This window comes from Manis pentadactyla, chromosome 2 (assembly GCF_030020395.1).
Source record: "Manis pentadactyla isolate mManPen7 chromosome 2, mManPen7.hap1, whole genome shotgun sequence".
Classification (NCBI taxonomy): Eukaryota; Metazoa; Chordata; class Mammalia; order Pholidota; family Manidae; genus Manis; species Manis pentadactyla.
Window position 1 is genome coordinate 106,824,460 of NC_080020.1, and position 13,750 is coordinate 106,838,209.

The window sequence follows — 13,750 nt, forward strand, 5'->3', positions numbered from 1 at the left end:
TAAGAGTATCAAAAAATGAGATCATCCTAACTTATAAATATAGAAAAATATTTACTATAAATAATGAAAATAAATTAATAAGCCCAAGTATAATTACTTTCAGTTTAAACTGAATGCAGGGATTATCTTTTTAAAAATCTAAGTTGCTGCTTTCCAGATATACCAACCATTACTTTGAGAAAAAGAAAAGGGCATGAATAAAGATACTATACTTTCATGATAAAGTTAAATCTCAAAGTTACTAATGACATGAGATCCATCACCAAGTTGCATTTATCAATTAAAAATTAAAAAGGAGTCTTTCCTGCTTTAAAACACACACACACACACACACACACACACCTTAATCTCAGGCCTGTAAAACAGAAATTGACTACCCAATCAACAGATACTGTGAGTTACAAACTCAGTCAACATAAGCATTACAGTAAAATTTCACACCCATTATTTTTTTCTCTGGTTTAAAGATAGTTTTCATGTGCTTGTAATTGTTTCAGGAAACTTAGTACCAAATAAAGTATACAGAGAGATAAGTACTCCAGTATTCATCACACAGTCAACCTATACAGAATTTTTGGCACAGTAGCAAAGTCACAAAGAAAATCTACACTTTTACTGCAAAAAAGGCATGATGTTTACTGGTGCTTAAACAAAGAGGTAGCTAAAAAAAGATGCCACCTTTTCTCTCAAATGTAATCAATTACATAGACTGAAAACACTCTGATTTGAGGGGAAAAAAACATTCTTGATTATCTGTTTCATAGTATCAAGTCTTCCCCAGATGTTAGTAACAGGCAGAATTTTAGCTTTTTGTCAAAAGAGACCACTGCTCTCTATACAAACAAAATGAACTCATTTTATTAGTCAAATAGTTGTTCATTCAAGTGCACTTAGTACAGTACTACACATTATAAATTGAAATTAGAGATCTCTGGAAATGGGATTTTAAAAAATACAACTAATACTGATTTCAAATAATATGTTTCATTGGTATATGAAACAAGCCTTGCAAAATGGTTTATTTCCAGCATCTCTGAAAGATTATCTACTTTCATTATTAAAACAGAAGTGAGAAAATACATCCCTGAAATCTGGGACCAAAAGTACACTTTGAAAACTAAAATCAATTTGGCATGGTTAATTCAGATTATGGTTAAATGGTATGAGGACAGGTAAGGAATTGATCAAAGTTTCAAATTAGTCACATTTGTTGAAAAAACATAAATGCAGGTGCCCGTGATATTGCATGGTGTCAGATTTTTCAGATCTAAGTGTAATCTAAGTCCTAAAATCCTTAAGACTTGATTTCTTAAAACACTGCCTACTGCTGAAGAATTTAAAAATTCCAAATGGATTGCATCTAAAATGAGGCTATTCTTTCATCTTTTATAAAATACTTTTGGAATTTCTAACAAGTAAATGCACAGAAAGACACTTAGAATTTTCAGTCCTTTTTTAAAAGTAAGGGGTCACTGCTCTTGGAAAAATCTCCCTGAATTTGCTTTGCTTTCTTCAGAGTCTTCCTTGTCTTCCAAGAACTTTGCTAAGATGTACATCAGCTGTCTATCCTGATACTTAATTTGCCTGTTCCCACAACGGAGGAGGTGTCTTTGTCAGACAACAGCTTGATCTTAATTTTACTTCTGGTAGGATTCTCTAACTTTCGCCTGCAGTGCATCACATGTCTTCTTGGCATCGCCTAGAAGCATGGCCGTGTTAGGTTTGTAGAAGATTGGATTGTCCACTGCAGCATAGCCAACACCCAAGGACCTCTTCATAACAATGACCTGCAAACCAAAGATGAAGTGAGAGAGTGTTCAGTGCACCCGGCTATGATGTTTTAGGCACACAACACTGCCCTGCCCTGGCCTTGAAAAAAACATGTACCGCTTCTAATTCTTTAATGCAGAGACTTTGAAAGTACACAGAGTATTTTTAAAGTACATGTCTACATTGTATTAACATTATTTTTTTTTATGTGCCCACACTCTTCCACCCATGAGAGAAAAAAGTCACATTAACAATAGTTTATCTCTAAGTGGTAAGATTACAAGTGATTTTCTTCTCAATGCTTTTCTGTATAAAGCCTATGTGTAGCATTTTCTAGTCATAATAATAAGCTTTTTTTCTCTGTATGGGCCAAAAAGAATGAACTCTTAGTGCACAAACTTCCAGTAACAAATCCTAAGGTCAATGTAGTTGAGTGGGAAAATGGTATGACTCCAACTCCATCACTTTAAAGCTTATCAGAATGTTCTAAGACAAAAGCCCATAGAACAATCTAGCTTGTCACAAGGACAGAGCTAGTAACTAGTATTATACTCCTGCAAAGCAAATGCAAGAGGTAAGTCTATCTCTAATATGAATGTTATAAATATTTACAGTAACACAAACTGTGGGTGTTGCTCTCCTATTGAATATCAAGTCAGTTTTTAATGAAATGAAAAGCCTTTCCATGGTCTTTCAGGACATGCAATCTACCAAAAAATGGAAGTAGTGCAAATCTGTTCATGCTTCATATAGCATTAGTATATAAATATACTCTGCAAACTTGAATATTGATGACCTACAATTTTCCATATATCTATGAACAAGCACATGACCCATCTACTCACTCATCACAAGTACTATTTCAAAGTCAATTTACAATAAAGAGAAACAAAATTCAATGGAAAATGTACATGATGTCATTATGATTCTTAAAAAGTCTTGAGAGTGATTAAAGGACATGCCCACTGCTGAGGCAGAGGAAAATTCACATGCCTTGAGCTCTCAAAAATGTAGAAGTTCGCTTTTTCAAAGCAATGGGTGTGAGCAGGGCTTGCTTCTTAATGCCATGTTATTGTTTGGATTTCTAAATCACCTTTCTTCTAAACACTCCATAATAACATGTAAATTATCTTTCAAAAAAATTAAATGAAAAAATGTGCTCGTCTTCATATATGAAGGTGATGATGCTGACTCTCTGTCCCAGAGGGAAGCCATCTGTTCCATCGAACTCAACCTGGAATTCAGCCAGACTCATTCCAACAGCTCACAGCTCTTTTTTTCAGCTGTGGTTACAGATTTTGTTAAACTATCCACATAACCTCATCTAGTTCTAATCATGATCAGAGTGTTCACTTAGGTCCTCTGGTTACCACAGAACAGACGGAAGCTGGATAGACAGCTGAGCCCTAATCCTACTCTTAACTCCTGGGCCTCCTAAAAGACAACGTCATTTCTCTTCACATGACTGAGGAGAGTTCTGTGTGCATATATTGAGAGACATTTGGTTACTGGAATAACACTCAAGTCTGAAATTTTACCTGCTTTGATTTCCAGACCTCTAGAACTGGCATGCCTGCAATAATAGAGTTGGGGTCTTCTTGAGCTGCTGAATTAACAGTGTCATTAGCTCCAATTACAAGGACCAAATCGGTGTCTATGTAATAAAAGAAAAAAGAGAAGAGTAAACTCAAACGGGTCAGTTTCACTTCTTTTTAGGCAAATTACAGTGATCTGACTTTATACCAATAACGGAAGCTAGGACACATACTTGTGCCAGGTACTGTACAAAGAGCTTTATCAGAGAGGTTTCGTAACTTGGCCAGTGCCACACAGCTGAAAAACAATAGGTCCTGTGTCTGAATTTGAGCACACTAACTGGAGGTTCATTAAGATGCTACTTCTTTCTTTTCTACATTATTAGGCTTCCTCCCCAAATCTGACTTTACAGTTCTTTTATTATCCCAATGATCTTGCCAGATACATTATTTTATAAAATATGTATTCCATTTTCAAGTTTTCAAATGACCACTCAAGATGCAAGTTGATGCCTACAAGAAAATGATCTAAGTCCATAACTACTGGAACTGGCAGATTTCACAAATTATTTAGCAACAGTGAAATTTAAAGGGGGCATAAAATTAAAATGGCCTAAATTCTCTAAGGATTGTAGTGTAAACTACCTTAGAACTTTGCCAAAAATGCCATGGGAATCTAGAAATATAAACAATTTCATTTTTTTCTCAAGTAAACATAATTTTTTAAGTTTACAATGGATACTTGCCAGAGGGAACTGGTTTAATTTTTTTTTTGTATCATTAATCTACAATTATATGAGGAACATTATGTTTACTAGGCTCCCCCCATCACCAAGTCACCCCAACAAACCCCATTACAGTCACTGTCCATCAGCGTAGTGAATTGCTTTAGAATGACTACTTGTCTTCTCTGTGCCGCACAGCCCTCCCCATGCCCGCCCTCACATTATACATGCTAATTGTAATGCCCCCTTTCTTCTTCCCCCCTTATCCCTCCCTTCCCACCCATCCTCCCCAGTCCCTTTCCCTTAGGTAACTATTAGTCCATTCTTGGGTTCTGTGATTCTGCTGCTGTTTTGTTCCTTCAGTGTTGTTTTTTGTGGTTTTTTTTGGTATCATTAATCTACAATTACATGAAGAACATTATGTTTACTAGGCTCCCCCCTTCACCAAGTCCCCCCAACATACCCCTTCACAGTCACTGTCCATCAGCGTAGTAAGATGCTGTAAAATCACTACTTGTCTTCTCTGTGTTGCACAGCCCTCCCCATACCCTCCCCCACACACATTATACATGCTAATTGTAATGCCCCCTTTCTTTTTCCCCACCCTTATCCCTCCCTTTCCACCCATCTTCCCCAGTCCCTTTCCCTTTGGTAACTGTTAGTCCATTCTTGGGTTCTGTGATTCTGCTGCTGTTTTGTTGCTTCAGTTTTTGCTTTGTTCTTATACTCCACAGATGAGTGAAATCATTTGGTACTTGTCTTTCTCTGCCTGGCTTAGTTCACTGAGCATAATACCCTCTAGCTCCATCCATGTTGATGCAAATGGTAGGATTTGTTTTCTTCTTATGGCTGAATGGAACTGGTTTAATTTTAACAAACATGATCTTGGGCCAAATGTCCTTAGCACTCAGCATCTACCCAAGGCCAGCCATAGGGCATAGCACCTTATCTAGGGAAGTCCTGGTACTTTAAAGAAAACAGAAAACTACTTTATTGATCATGAATTGGTACCACTGGAAACCAATAAGATCTCAGACACAGGCAAGAATTAGAAGTAATTTTGTAATTGAGGTTGAGTACCTAGTTCAAGGTCAGAAGCAAGTGAGAGTCAGGACCTAGACTTCAAGGCCAGGTTCATTCAGAGTCCTCTGGAGTGTACCACACTGTAAGGCCTCCCAATATTTTCACCATCCCTCAGATCTCACAGGAACAAACTTACCTATGCTGCTCACAAATCTGTTACACCTCACTGTCTTTCATCTATTTAATTTCAATGCACACCTACAAGGAGCAGGTGACTCCTCAAATGACTAGTATGTCTTTATAATCCCACAATTCGTGTCCTATGACTGGCATTGCTTCACTCACACTAGGAATATTTGAACTTGAGCACTGACCCCATCACTTACCTGGGAAATCATGGTTGATCTCATCCATTTCCAACACAATATCATATGGCACCCCAGCCTCAGCCAGCAGCACATTAAGCTGACCAGGCATCCGGCCTGCAACTGGGTGAATTCCAAACCTAGACAGGAAACAAATGAACAGCTGGCCTTACTTGATGGGCCAAAGTGTACAGAGTCCCCAGTATCACCTCCAAATCTGCACACTTTGTTCTTGGCACGTCTGCTTCTGCTTCTACTATCTGATCTATACAGGCGGGAACAGAATTAGTCCAGATACACAGTCAATCTACAAATATTGAACTGGAGATGCAATATCTTAGTATACACACACTGCAACTCCTCTCAGAAAATAAGTGTAACTTGAGAACCCAACTCTTCCATATATGTTTTAAATACAATGACCTTCCAGCAATATTAAAAAATAATATCATCTTACACTTAGTAAGCACTGTGTTCTCTCATCATATTTTCTGGTTAACTCTGGAATCTTAAAAAACTTACATTAAGTCAGCCTGGAATTGAAGGTTTGCCATGAAAAACCAACATTATTCCATCAAAAGCTGACTCCACATTCAACTTAAACCTCTATGTTCAAAGGGAGAGAAATAAAATATTGTCATGTACATTAGTTAAAGGCTTACAATCTTTCAAAGAGTGATATTAAGTATTACTCCACATCACAAAAGAAATGTGCCAGTAACACAATGGAGTGTTTAAAAGGCACAGTAATACACAAATCAGAGCTCTGCACTTTCATTAAGGGGAAAGAAACTGAAGCATCAACTTCCCCATAATGTGATCTTTGGAGTAATTTAATCCAGACTCTTGCCCACAGAATTGATCTCTGTCTCCTTGGCACAGGGCACAGTACCTGACACATAGGAAGAGCTCAATAAAAAGTGAGTGAGTGAATGAATTAATTCACTGAAGAAAGGTATTTTTAGAGGACCTTTTGGTAGGGATATATCCAAACTCACTTTAAATGCCTTCAGTGACCAGAAACGTATTAATCTTTTCTAAGGTCTATCTCATTACTAGACAATCCCTGTATCACACACATACACACACACCCACATTCACTATATTAAGCCAAAGAGACTCTCCATCTCATTGCTTTCCAAGGTCTGCAGTTTTGCCTCTGCAACCACTATGAGTCCACTCTCCCTTTCACATGCGGATTCCACTGAGCTACCCTAGGATGCCTGCTAAACAATCTCAATTCTTTCAACTATTCGATGACTGACAGGACTTCCTGACCGATTGCTGCCCTGCTTGCAAATCACATCCTCAGATCTTTTACTGATGAAGCCCTAAGACTGCATTAGCATTTCCAGCAGCCACAACACATTGGTGGTTCATATAAAACGTATGATCATTTTAAATGTCCTGTTAATTTTCACAGGAACTGCCACCCAGGCAGGCCTCCCCACTCTTAACACAGGCCCTGTTAGGAACAGATTAAAGAAGGATAGGAACTGACCCTTCCAAAAAGCGGACTTAAGAGGAGCTACAAAACGACCATTTATACTACCTCAATAACTGATAAATGGTTTTCTACATCTTTAAGGCTGATAATGAAGAGGCTGAATTCTTGAGGGGCTTGTAATTGGAGGAAAAAAAAGACATCAAGTGACAGATATTCACTTTTACCAAATTCCCCTTTACATACTCTCTCTTCTGGGATTGCTGAAATGTTCCCACTGTTTATGAAACAACATAAACTGAGGGCTAAAAGGAAACAAAACAGTTATGTCTAGGTAGCTATACAACATATAATCATTCTAGTTCTTTCTTTTTAATGTTTTCCAAATTTTCTATGAAAATGTAGTTTTCAACAGTAGAAAAAAATAACTTCCCTTAAAATAACGACTTCATGCTTTCATATTGTGATACAATTTACAAATGTTTTCTCATATATTATTTCATCCTACCCCTAATCATCTTTAGCAATCTCCATCAAGAATTAGAATTTACAGCAGCTGATTCAAATTCAATACTTAGTTAAGTAAAACTGGTTTTAGAGCTGCATTGCTATTATCTAACAAAAAAGAAGCAAGCAAGAATGTAGGTAAGAGAGACTGCTAGCATATATTTAGGCATAATGGCTAATACTGACTGTAAAATTTGTATTTTGCCTCATTTCTTTTGTTTTCAGGAGTGATGGAAAACTGGTTTTGACATTAGAATACCAATGTCTAATAAAAAAGTCACCTTGCTTTTAGAGAACATTTACAAATTTTTACTCAAGTTGAACTGTTACATTCCCAAAAATGGTAGGAGAATTTGTGGTTGTATTGTGGTTGTACAGAATACTGACTGTACGTGCTATGCAATTTGCACAACTTTAGTAAATACTTAAGCTGGGATTCAGACTCAGGTCTTTCCGCCTCATGAGTCCTAACTTTCAACTACTATAGAGTATAGTCAGTACAGTTGAGCAATTTAAGAGGTATTTTTGTCAGTTAACAGCTCAGGTTAACTAGTTGTGTGATGCTGGTCAAGTTACTTAACAACTCTCCATCACAGTTTTCCCACAGAGTAGTAACCAGCAGCTGTTACTAACAGACAACATCATGCCAAGGGCTATATAAAGCTCTGTGTACAAGAGGTTTTGAGAAATAACCTATTAAACACTGACCAGCACCTCTTAAATGCTGGGAGAGTCTATTCTGAAAAATTATGAGGGGTGTGAGATAGAAATGAACTGTATAGGATGAATTATTAATAATCTAAGACTCTCTTAAAAGGAATTCATCACCTCTCCCTCAGTGGGCTACCTGTAGTTTTATTGTAGTGAGAATAAAATTAAGGGCAGTCTAATGCCCTTCCTCACCATCTCGTAAGGTTTTAAATTCTTCAACCACAAATTCTCCTACCATTTTTGGGAATGTAACAGTTCAACTTGAGTAAAAATTTGTAAATGTTCTCTAAAAGCAAGATGACTTTTTTATTAGACATTGGTATTCTAATGTCAAAACCAGTTTTCCATCACTCCTGAAAACAAAAGAAATGAGGCAAAATACCAACAATTTATGTTCACACTGTTCATGTAGTAATACAATCTGTATTCGGCACTACTGCAGCTGTTTTTAAACTGCCTCAGAGAAAGCATTTCCAAAATGTCACACAAACTCTTTGGTTGAGATATCAACTTTTAAAATTTAATACTTGTATGGTGGCAACAAGATGAAATATTTGAAAACATTTCTCCAGGCACCCAAGTATACACTCATTAAATGGGAATTATTACTAAACCTCAAATCTAAACATAAATATAATTTTAATATTTTGACAACAATATAATATTTTAAGCATGGGTATTAAAAAATAAACACAGAAAGAAAATGCCTTATACTGAAGTAACCAAAATATAGTCCTAAGCCTGCTGATTGCATGAATTTAGGAAAAGAAGAAACATAATGAATGGGAAGTTTCAAAGGTACGTGATTTTGTGAACAGGCAACAGTCTTCAGTTCAGGATTTTTAACCTTTTCTTCTACTACCAGGATACCTTACGTTCATGGGTAATAACAGAAGCAGTAAGAAAAAGATAATAACAGACTCAAAGAAAGTAAAGCTCACTTAAGTATAATAATTCAATTTCAAATTTCAAAAGGAGAAAGACTGAATTTGTATAATCCCCACAAATACGAAAGAATTTGTGAGAAAGAGGGCAGAGCACAAAGCAAAGCAGATGCACAAATGGATGCCTTGTGCATCCAACATGATAAAGATTGGCTCAGATGAAAACAATCAGTACCTGTTAAAGACCTTCAGGGCCTTCTCTGAGAGCTACTTTACTGAAACTGATTAATAATAAGAATGAGTAGTTATTACAACCAGTTAACTGTCTGTACACTTTGCTCAACGGGCATTTGTTCACATGAACAGAATCCATATTCTCTTTCTCCTCAGCATTTAGTTCCTTGTAAATACCAAACAAAATAGATTACGAAGATTAGCAAACCAAATCACTACCAAGAATAACTTACATTGAAACTATAACTTATTGTGTATTTAATGCACTGTTTGGTATATATGGATACTGACAGAATATTTTAACTCAACATTCTTCTAAATAGTATGTGTCAGGGAACCAAGGACACACAGAATGTGCCCCAACAAAGGCAGAGATCCTACAGTTAAATTTTAGGGTCTTGATGTGTCATTATTTTGGAATAATCATGGAACAAAATAATTTCCAAAAGAACTTACCTTAAAATAAAAAATTTTAGTTTGAAAAAGTCATTTCACATTATAGAGGTGCTTAGTAATATATCTAACATATCAAACTGTGTTATTAATCAGCTGATTTTCAAAGTTCATGCTAATTTGTATTTCAACTGTGTCAATTTCCAGTCACCATTATGTATCAACAGCAAGGATGTTTTCCCCTCATTCACAAAAAGGTATTCCTACCATTATCACTGACTAGACCTAATGAAAAAACTGAATAACTAGGTTTACTTCTGGGAGCTACAGCTTAAAAGGATCACAGAGTATGTGGATAAGATTCAAGAGAAACACAAAACACCCAGTGACTTGGAAAACAGCACACTCTAAGTGAAAAAAAATCAACTGGCTAGAAAAAAAGGCAAAACTTGATTTTTAAGCAGAATTGTTTTCAAGCAAATAAAACAGAAGTTGACCAAACAGTCCTTATTTTCACTAAACAGAAGACAAGAAAATGGTCTTCAAGTACAAAAGAAAGAACTGGAATTAAATACAAAAAATGTTTAAAGACTTTTTGTTAACAATTTAAAACAAATGTCCCAATTAGGAAGTTTCAGGTTTCTTTTCTGTGGATCAGGAAGAGGCTCATTAATCTGAGCTGACATACTAACCACCAGTTCAGTACAAAGTGGATTCCAGAGTATTTCACATTTAATGCTAAGGATGGTTGGCTGGCAGTGGACAGAATCAAGACAATTACAGCAGCTGGCTCTTCATTTATGGGAGGAGGGGGAGGAATCAAAGCAATGGTCTTAACCACTAGTAAGAGATGCTTAGGTGGCGCTCAGGATCTCCAGAACTGCAAGACAGTGCTCTACCTCAATCCCACTGTCCTAGCAGCCGTGACTTACTCACTTGTGCTCTTTTGACATGTTAATAGTAAATCTTGGACACCAAAAATTTATCCTGATCCCCTAATCTTTCTGATCACCAATAAGTGTTTCTTGCTTCCCCCAGGTCCCTTTCTCTTCCCAAAACCTGCCTGGTGAGAAGACTAAGTCACTGTAGCGGACATGACACTTAAGGTCTGTGTTAGTTTCCTACTGCTGCTGTAACAAATCACCACAAATTCAGTAGCTTAAAACATCAAATTGATTCTCTGAAAGTTCTGGAGGTCGGAAGTCCAAAGTCAGTTTCCCGGTGCTAAAATCAAGGTGTTGGCCAGCCTACATTCATTCCAGAGGCTCCAGGGGAAAACCCACTCCTCACCTTTTCCAGCTTTTGGAGGCTGCCCGCACTCCTTGACTTGTGGCTCATCACTCCGACTTCTGCCACTCTCACACTTCCTTCTCTGACTCTGGCCCTCCTTCCTCTCTTTTGTAAGGACGTTGGTGATTACAAGGGCCCACCCAAATAATTCAGGATGGGATAATCTCCCCATCTCAAAACTCTTCTGCTTTAAATCCACAAAGTCCCTTCTGCTGTATAAAATAACACATTCACAGGTTTGGTGGAAATCTTGGGGGTGATTATTCAGCACCCCACAGACTCCCTTTCCAGTCCTAAAATTCCATGAACTAGGGCTTCCATTTTAACTGAATAAATCAATATACACTATGTGATTGATTTATTTTGGATTTCATTTTTGCATCCCTCCTTGATTCCAGTAATTTTTAAGTTTTAATTCATTATTGTTTTAATACTGCCTTTGCTTATCTTTAAATTATTCTATCTGGCTATCATCTTTATGCTTTAACTGAGGTTCTTGGACCAAATTAGAAACCAAAGACCTCTAAATATATTAGTTATTATTGTAATATTTTATTAGCTACAGACCGCATAAAGACAATGTTTCTGATGAGCTAGTTGTAAAGGGTAAATGGTCACAAAGCTAACCAACATGTTATGCGAAATATCCCAAAGGACAGATCACTTTTTATCTGCTTGCATAATAATTTATTATACTGAACTTTAAGACTCTAAGATTGGAGAAAAACACATGCGAGGCCATTACAAGAGAATGCCAATACTGAGAGAAATAACAGAACACACTAAATTTGCAGACATATAAATGTGCACGTTGATGAGCCAATGTGAGTTTATAATAATTCTGGCCCATGAAACTGGCTAATCTCCAAAGTATGTATTAAAGTTAATTATATCAGGCATTGGTTTGGCCATGACCAGCAATTTCCACGAACTGGTGGCCAAAGCTCATCAATGTTCCATCATCACATAAAGAATATCCAGAATTTCAATATGCAAAGCCTACCAGCCTTGTAGTTCTTCCCCTTGAAGAGATACAATCAGCTTAACAAAATACAATCAGCTCTCCCTGTCTACAACAAGATTCTATGGAAGGGAAAGAAATCACTAAAATGAGATCACAGAAGATCTTATGTGCTCCCAGAACTCTTCTTTCTTTATGCACCATCCCTGTGAATGCATCATCCCTGTGAATGCATCCTAATAATTGGTTGACATGACTATGTCCCCAAAATGGGAGCAATTTGAGTACAAGACTCATGTCTTACTTTTCAGATCCCAGTCCCTGGCACTCTATTACAGGGAAGTAAAGGGAGGGAAGGCAGGAAGGAAAGGATTTTTCAGTAACACAGTCTGCCCAATAAGGTACTGACTCACAAACTTTCTGTATCAGAAAAAGAATTTAGGAAAGCAGTGAAGAATAATAGTTAAAAGCTCTAAAGTGTCACTGCCTGGGTTCCAAACATTTGGACAATTTACTTCTGTGTGCCTGTTTTCCCCATGTGTACAATGGAATCGATAACAAAACCTCTCCAGAGCATATTGTGAGATTAAGTGAGATAATTCATGTTAAAAGCCTTATTTATATGAAGCACTTCAGAATGATGCATAGAACACATAAGCCTTGAATAAATGTAACCTGCAATTATAATATTCTATTCAAATACATTTTTGTAATATAAATGCTCATCTGTATTTTTCAAATAAATACACATTTTTAATGATCACTTATATAAAAAGAAACTTTCATTTTTACATTAAAACAAATGTTGGCCTGATGTCAACATTTTCCTGAATTGGTTTCCTAATATTTACCTTGAAATCCCAGTAAATATCAATATAGTCCTAAAAAAGCCAGAAATTTTTTGTACTTGGAACTACATTTTAAAAAACCTAGAGAAATTATGTAGTTTTTTTTTTTTTTTTAATAATTATTTTTTATTGAAGGGTAGTTGACACACAGTATTACATTACATGAGTTTCAAGTGTACAACACAGTGGTAGAACATTTATATACATAATTCTAGGTTCCAGCTATCACCCTACCAGGCTGTTACAATATCTTGACTATATTCCTTATGCTATACATTACATCCCGGTTACTAATTTATTTTACCATTGGAAGTCTGTCCTTTTTTTTTTTTTTTTTTTTGTGAGGGCATCTCTCATATTTATTGATCAAATGGTTGTTAACGACAATAAAATTCTGTATAGGGGAGTCAATGCTCAATGCACAATCATTATTCCACCCCAAGCCTAATTTTTGTCAGTCTCCAATCTTCTGAGGCATAACAAACAAGTTTTTACATGTAGAACAAATTCTTACATAATGAATAAGTTACATAGTGAACAGTACAAGGGCAGTCATCACAGAAACTTTCGGTTTTGCTCATACATTATGAACTATAAACAGTCAGTTCAAATATGAATACTCATTTGGTTTTTATACTTGATTTATATGTGGATACCACATTTCTCTCTTTATTATTATTATTTTTAATAAAATGCTGAAGTGGTAGGTAGATACAAGATAAAGGTAGAAAACATAGTTTAGTGTTGTAAGAGAGCACATGTAGATGATCAGGTGTGTGCCTGTAGACTATGTGTTAATCCAAGCTAGACCAGGGCAATAAAACATCCACGTATGCAGAAGATTTCTCTCAGAACGGGGGGGTGAGGTTCTAAGCCTCACCTCTGTTGATCCCCAATTTCTCACCTGATGGCCCCCCTGCGACTGTGCCTGTCTTAGGTTGTTCCTCCCTTGAGGAATCTTACCCGTCTCTGGCTAACCAGTCATCTTCCGGGGCCATACAGGGAAATGTGAAGTTGGTAAGTGAGAGAGAAGCCTTATTGTTTGAAAAAGTTAGCTTTT

General features: G+C 36.6%; 1 protein-coding gene across 5 annotated transcripts in view; it reads right to left on the minus strand.

Moving 5' to 3' along the window:
* Positions 1 to 832: 832 nt before the first annotated feature.
* Positions 833 to 13,750, minus strand: part of NNT (nicotinamide nucleotide transhydrogenase) — an 89,378-nt gene continuing 76,460 nt past the window's right edge. For all 5 annotated transcript variants that reach the window (XM_036910932.2, XM_036910933.2, XM_036910931.2 and 2 more), the window contains exons 20-22: positions 5,440 to 5,558; positions 3,309 to 3,424; positions 833 to 1,787 (exon numbers count right to left, since the gene is read on the minus strand). In XM_036910932.2, coding sequence (XP_036766827.2) covers positions 1,638 to 1,787; positions 3,309 to 3,424; positions 5,440 to 5,558 — 385 coding nt within the window. In that variant the 3' untranslated portion in view covers positions 833 to 1,637. The remainder of the gene's footprint in view (positions 1,788 to 3,308; positions 3,425 to 5,439; positions 5,559 to 13,750) is intronic.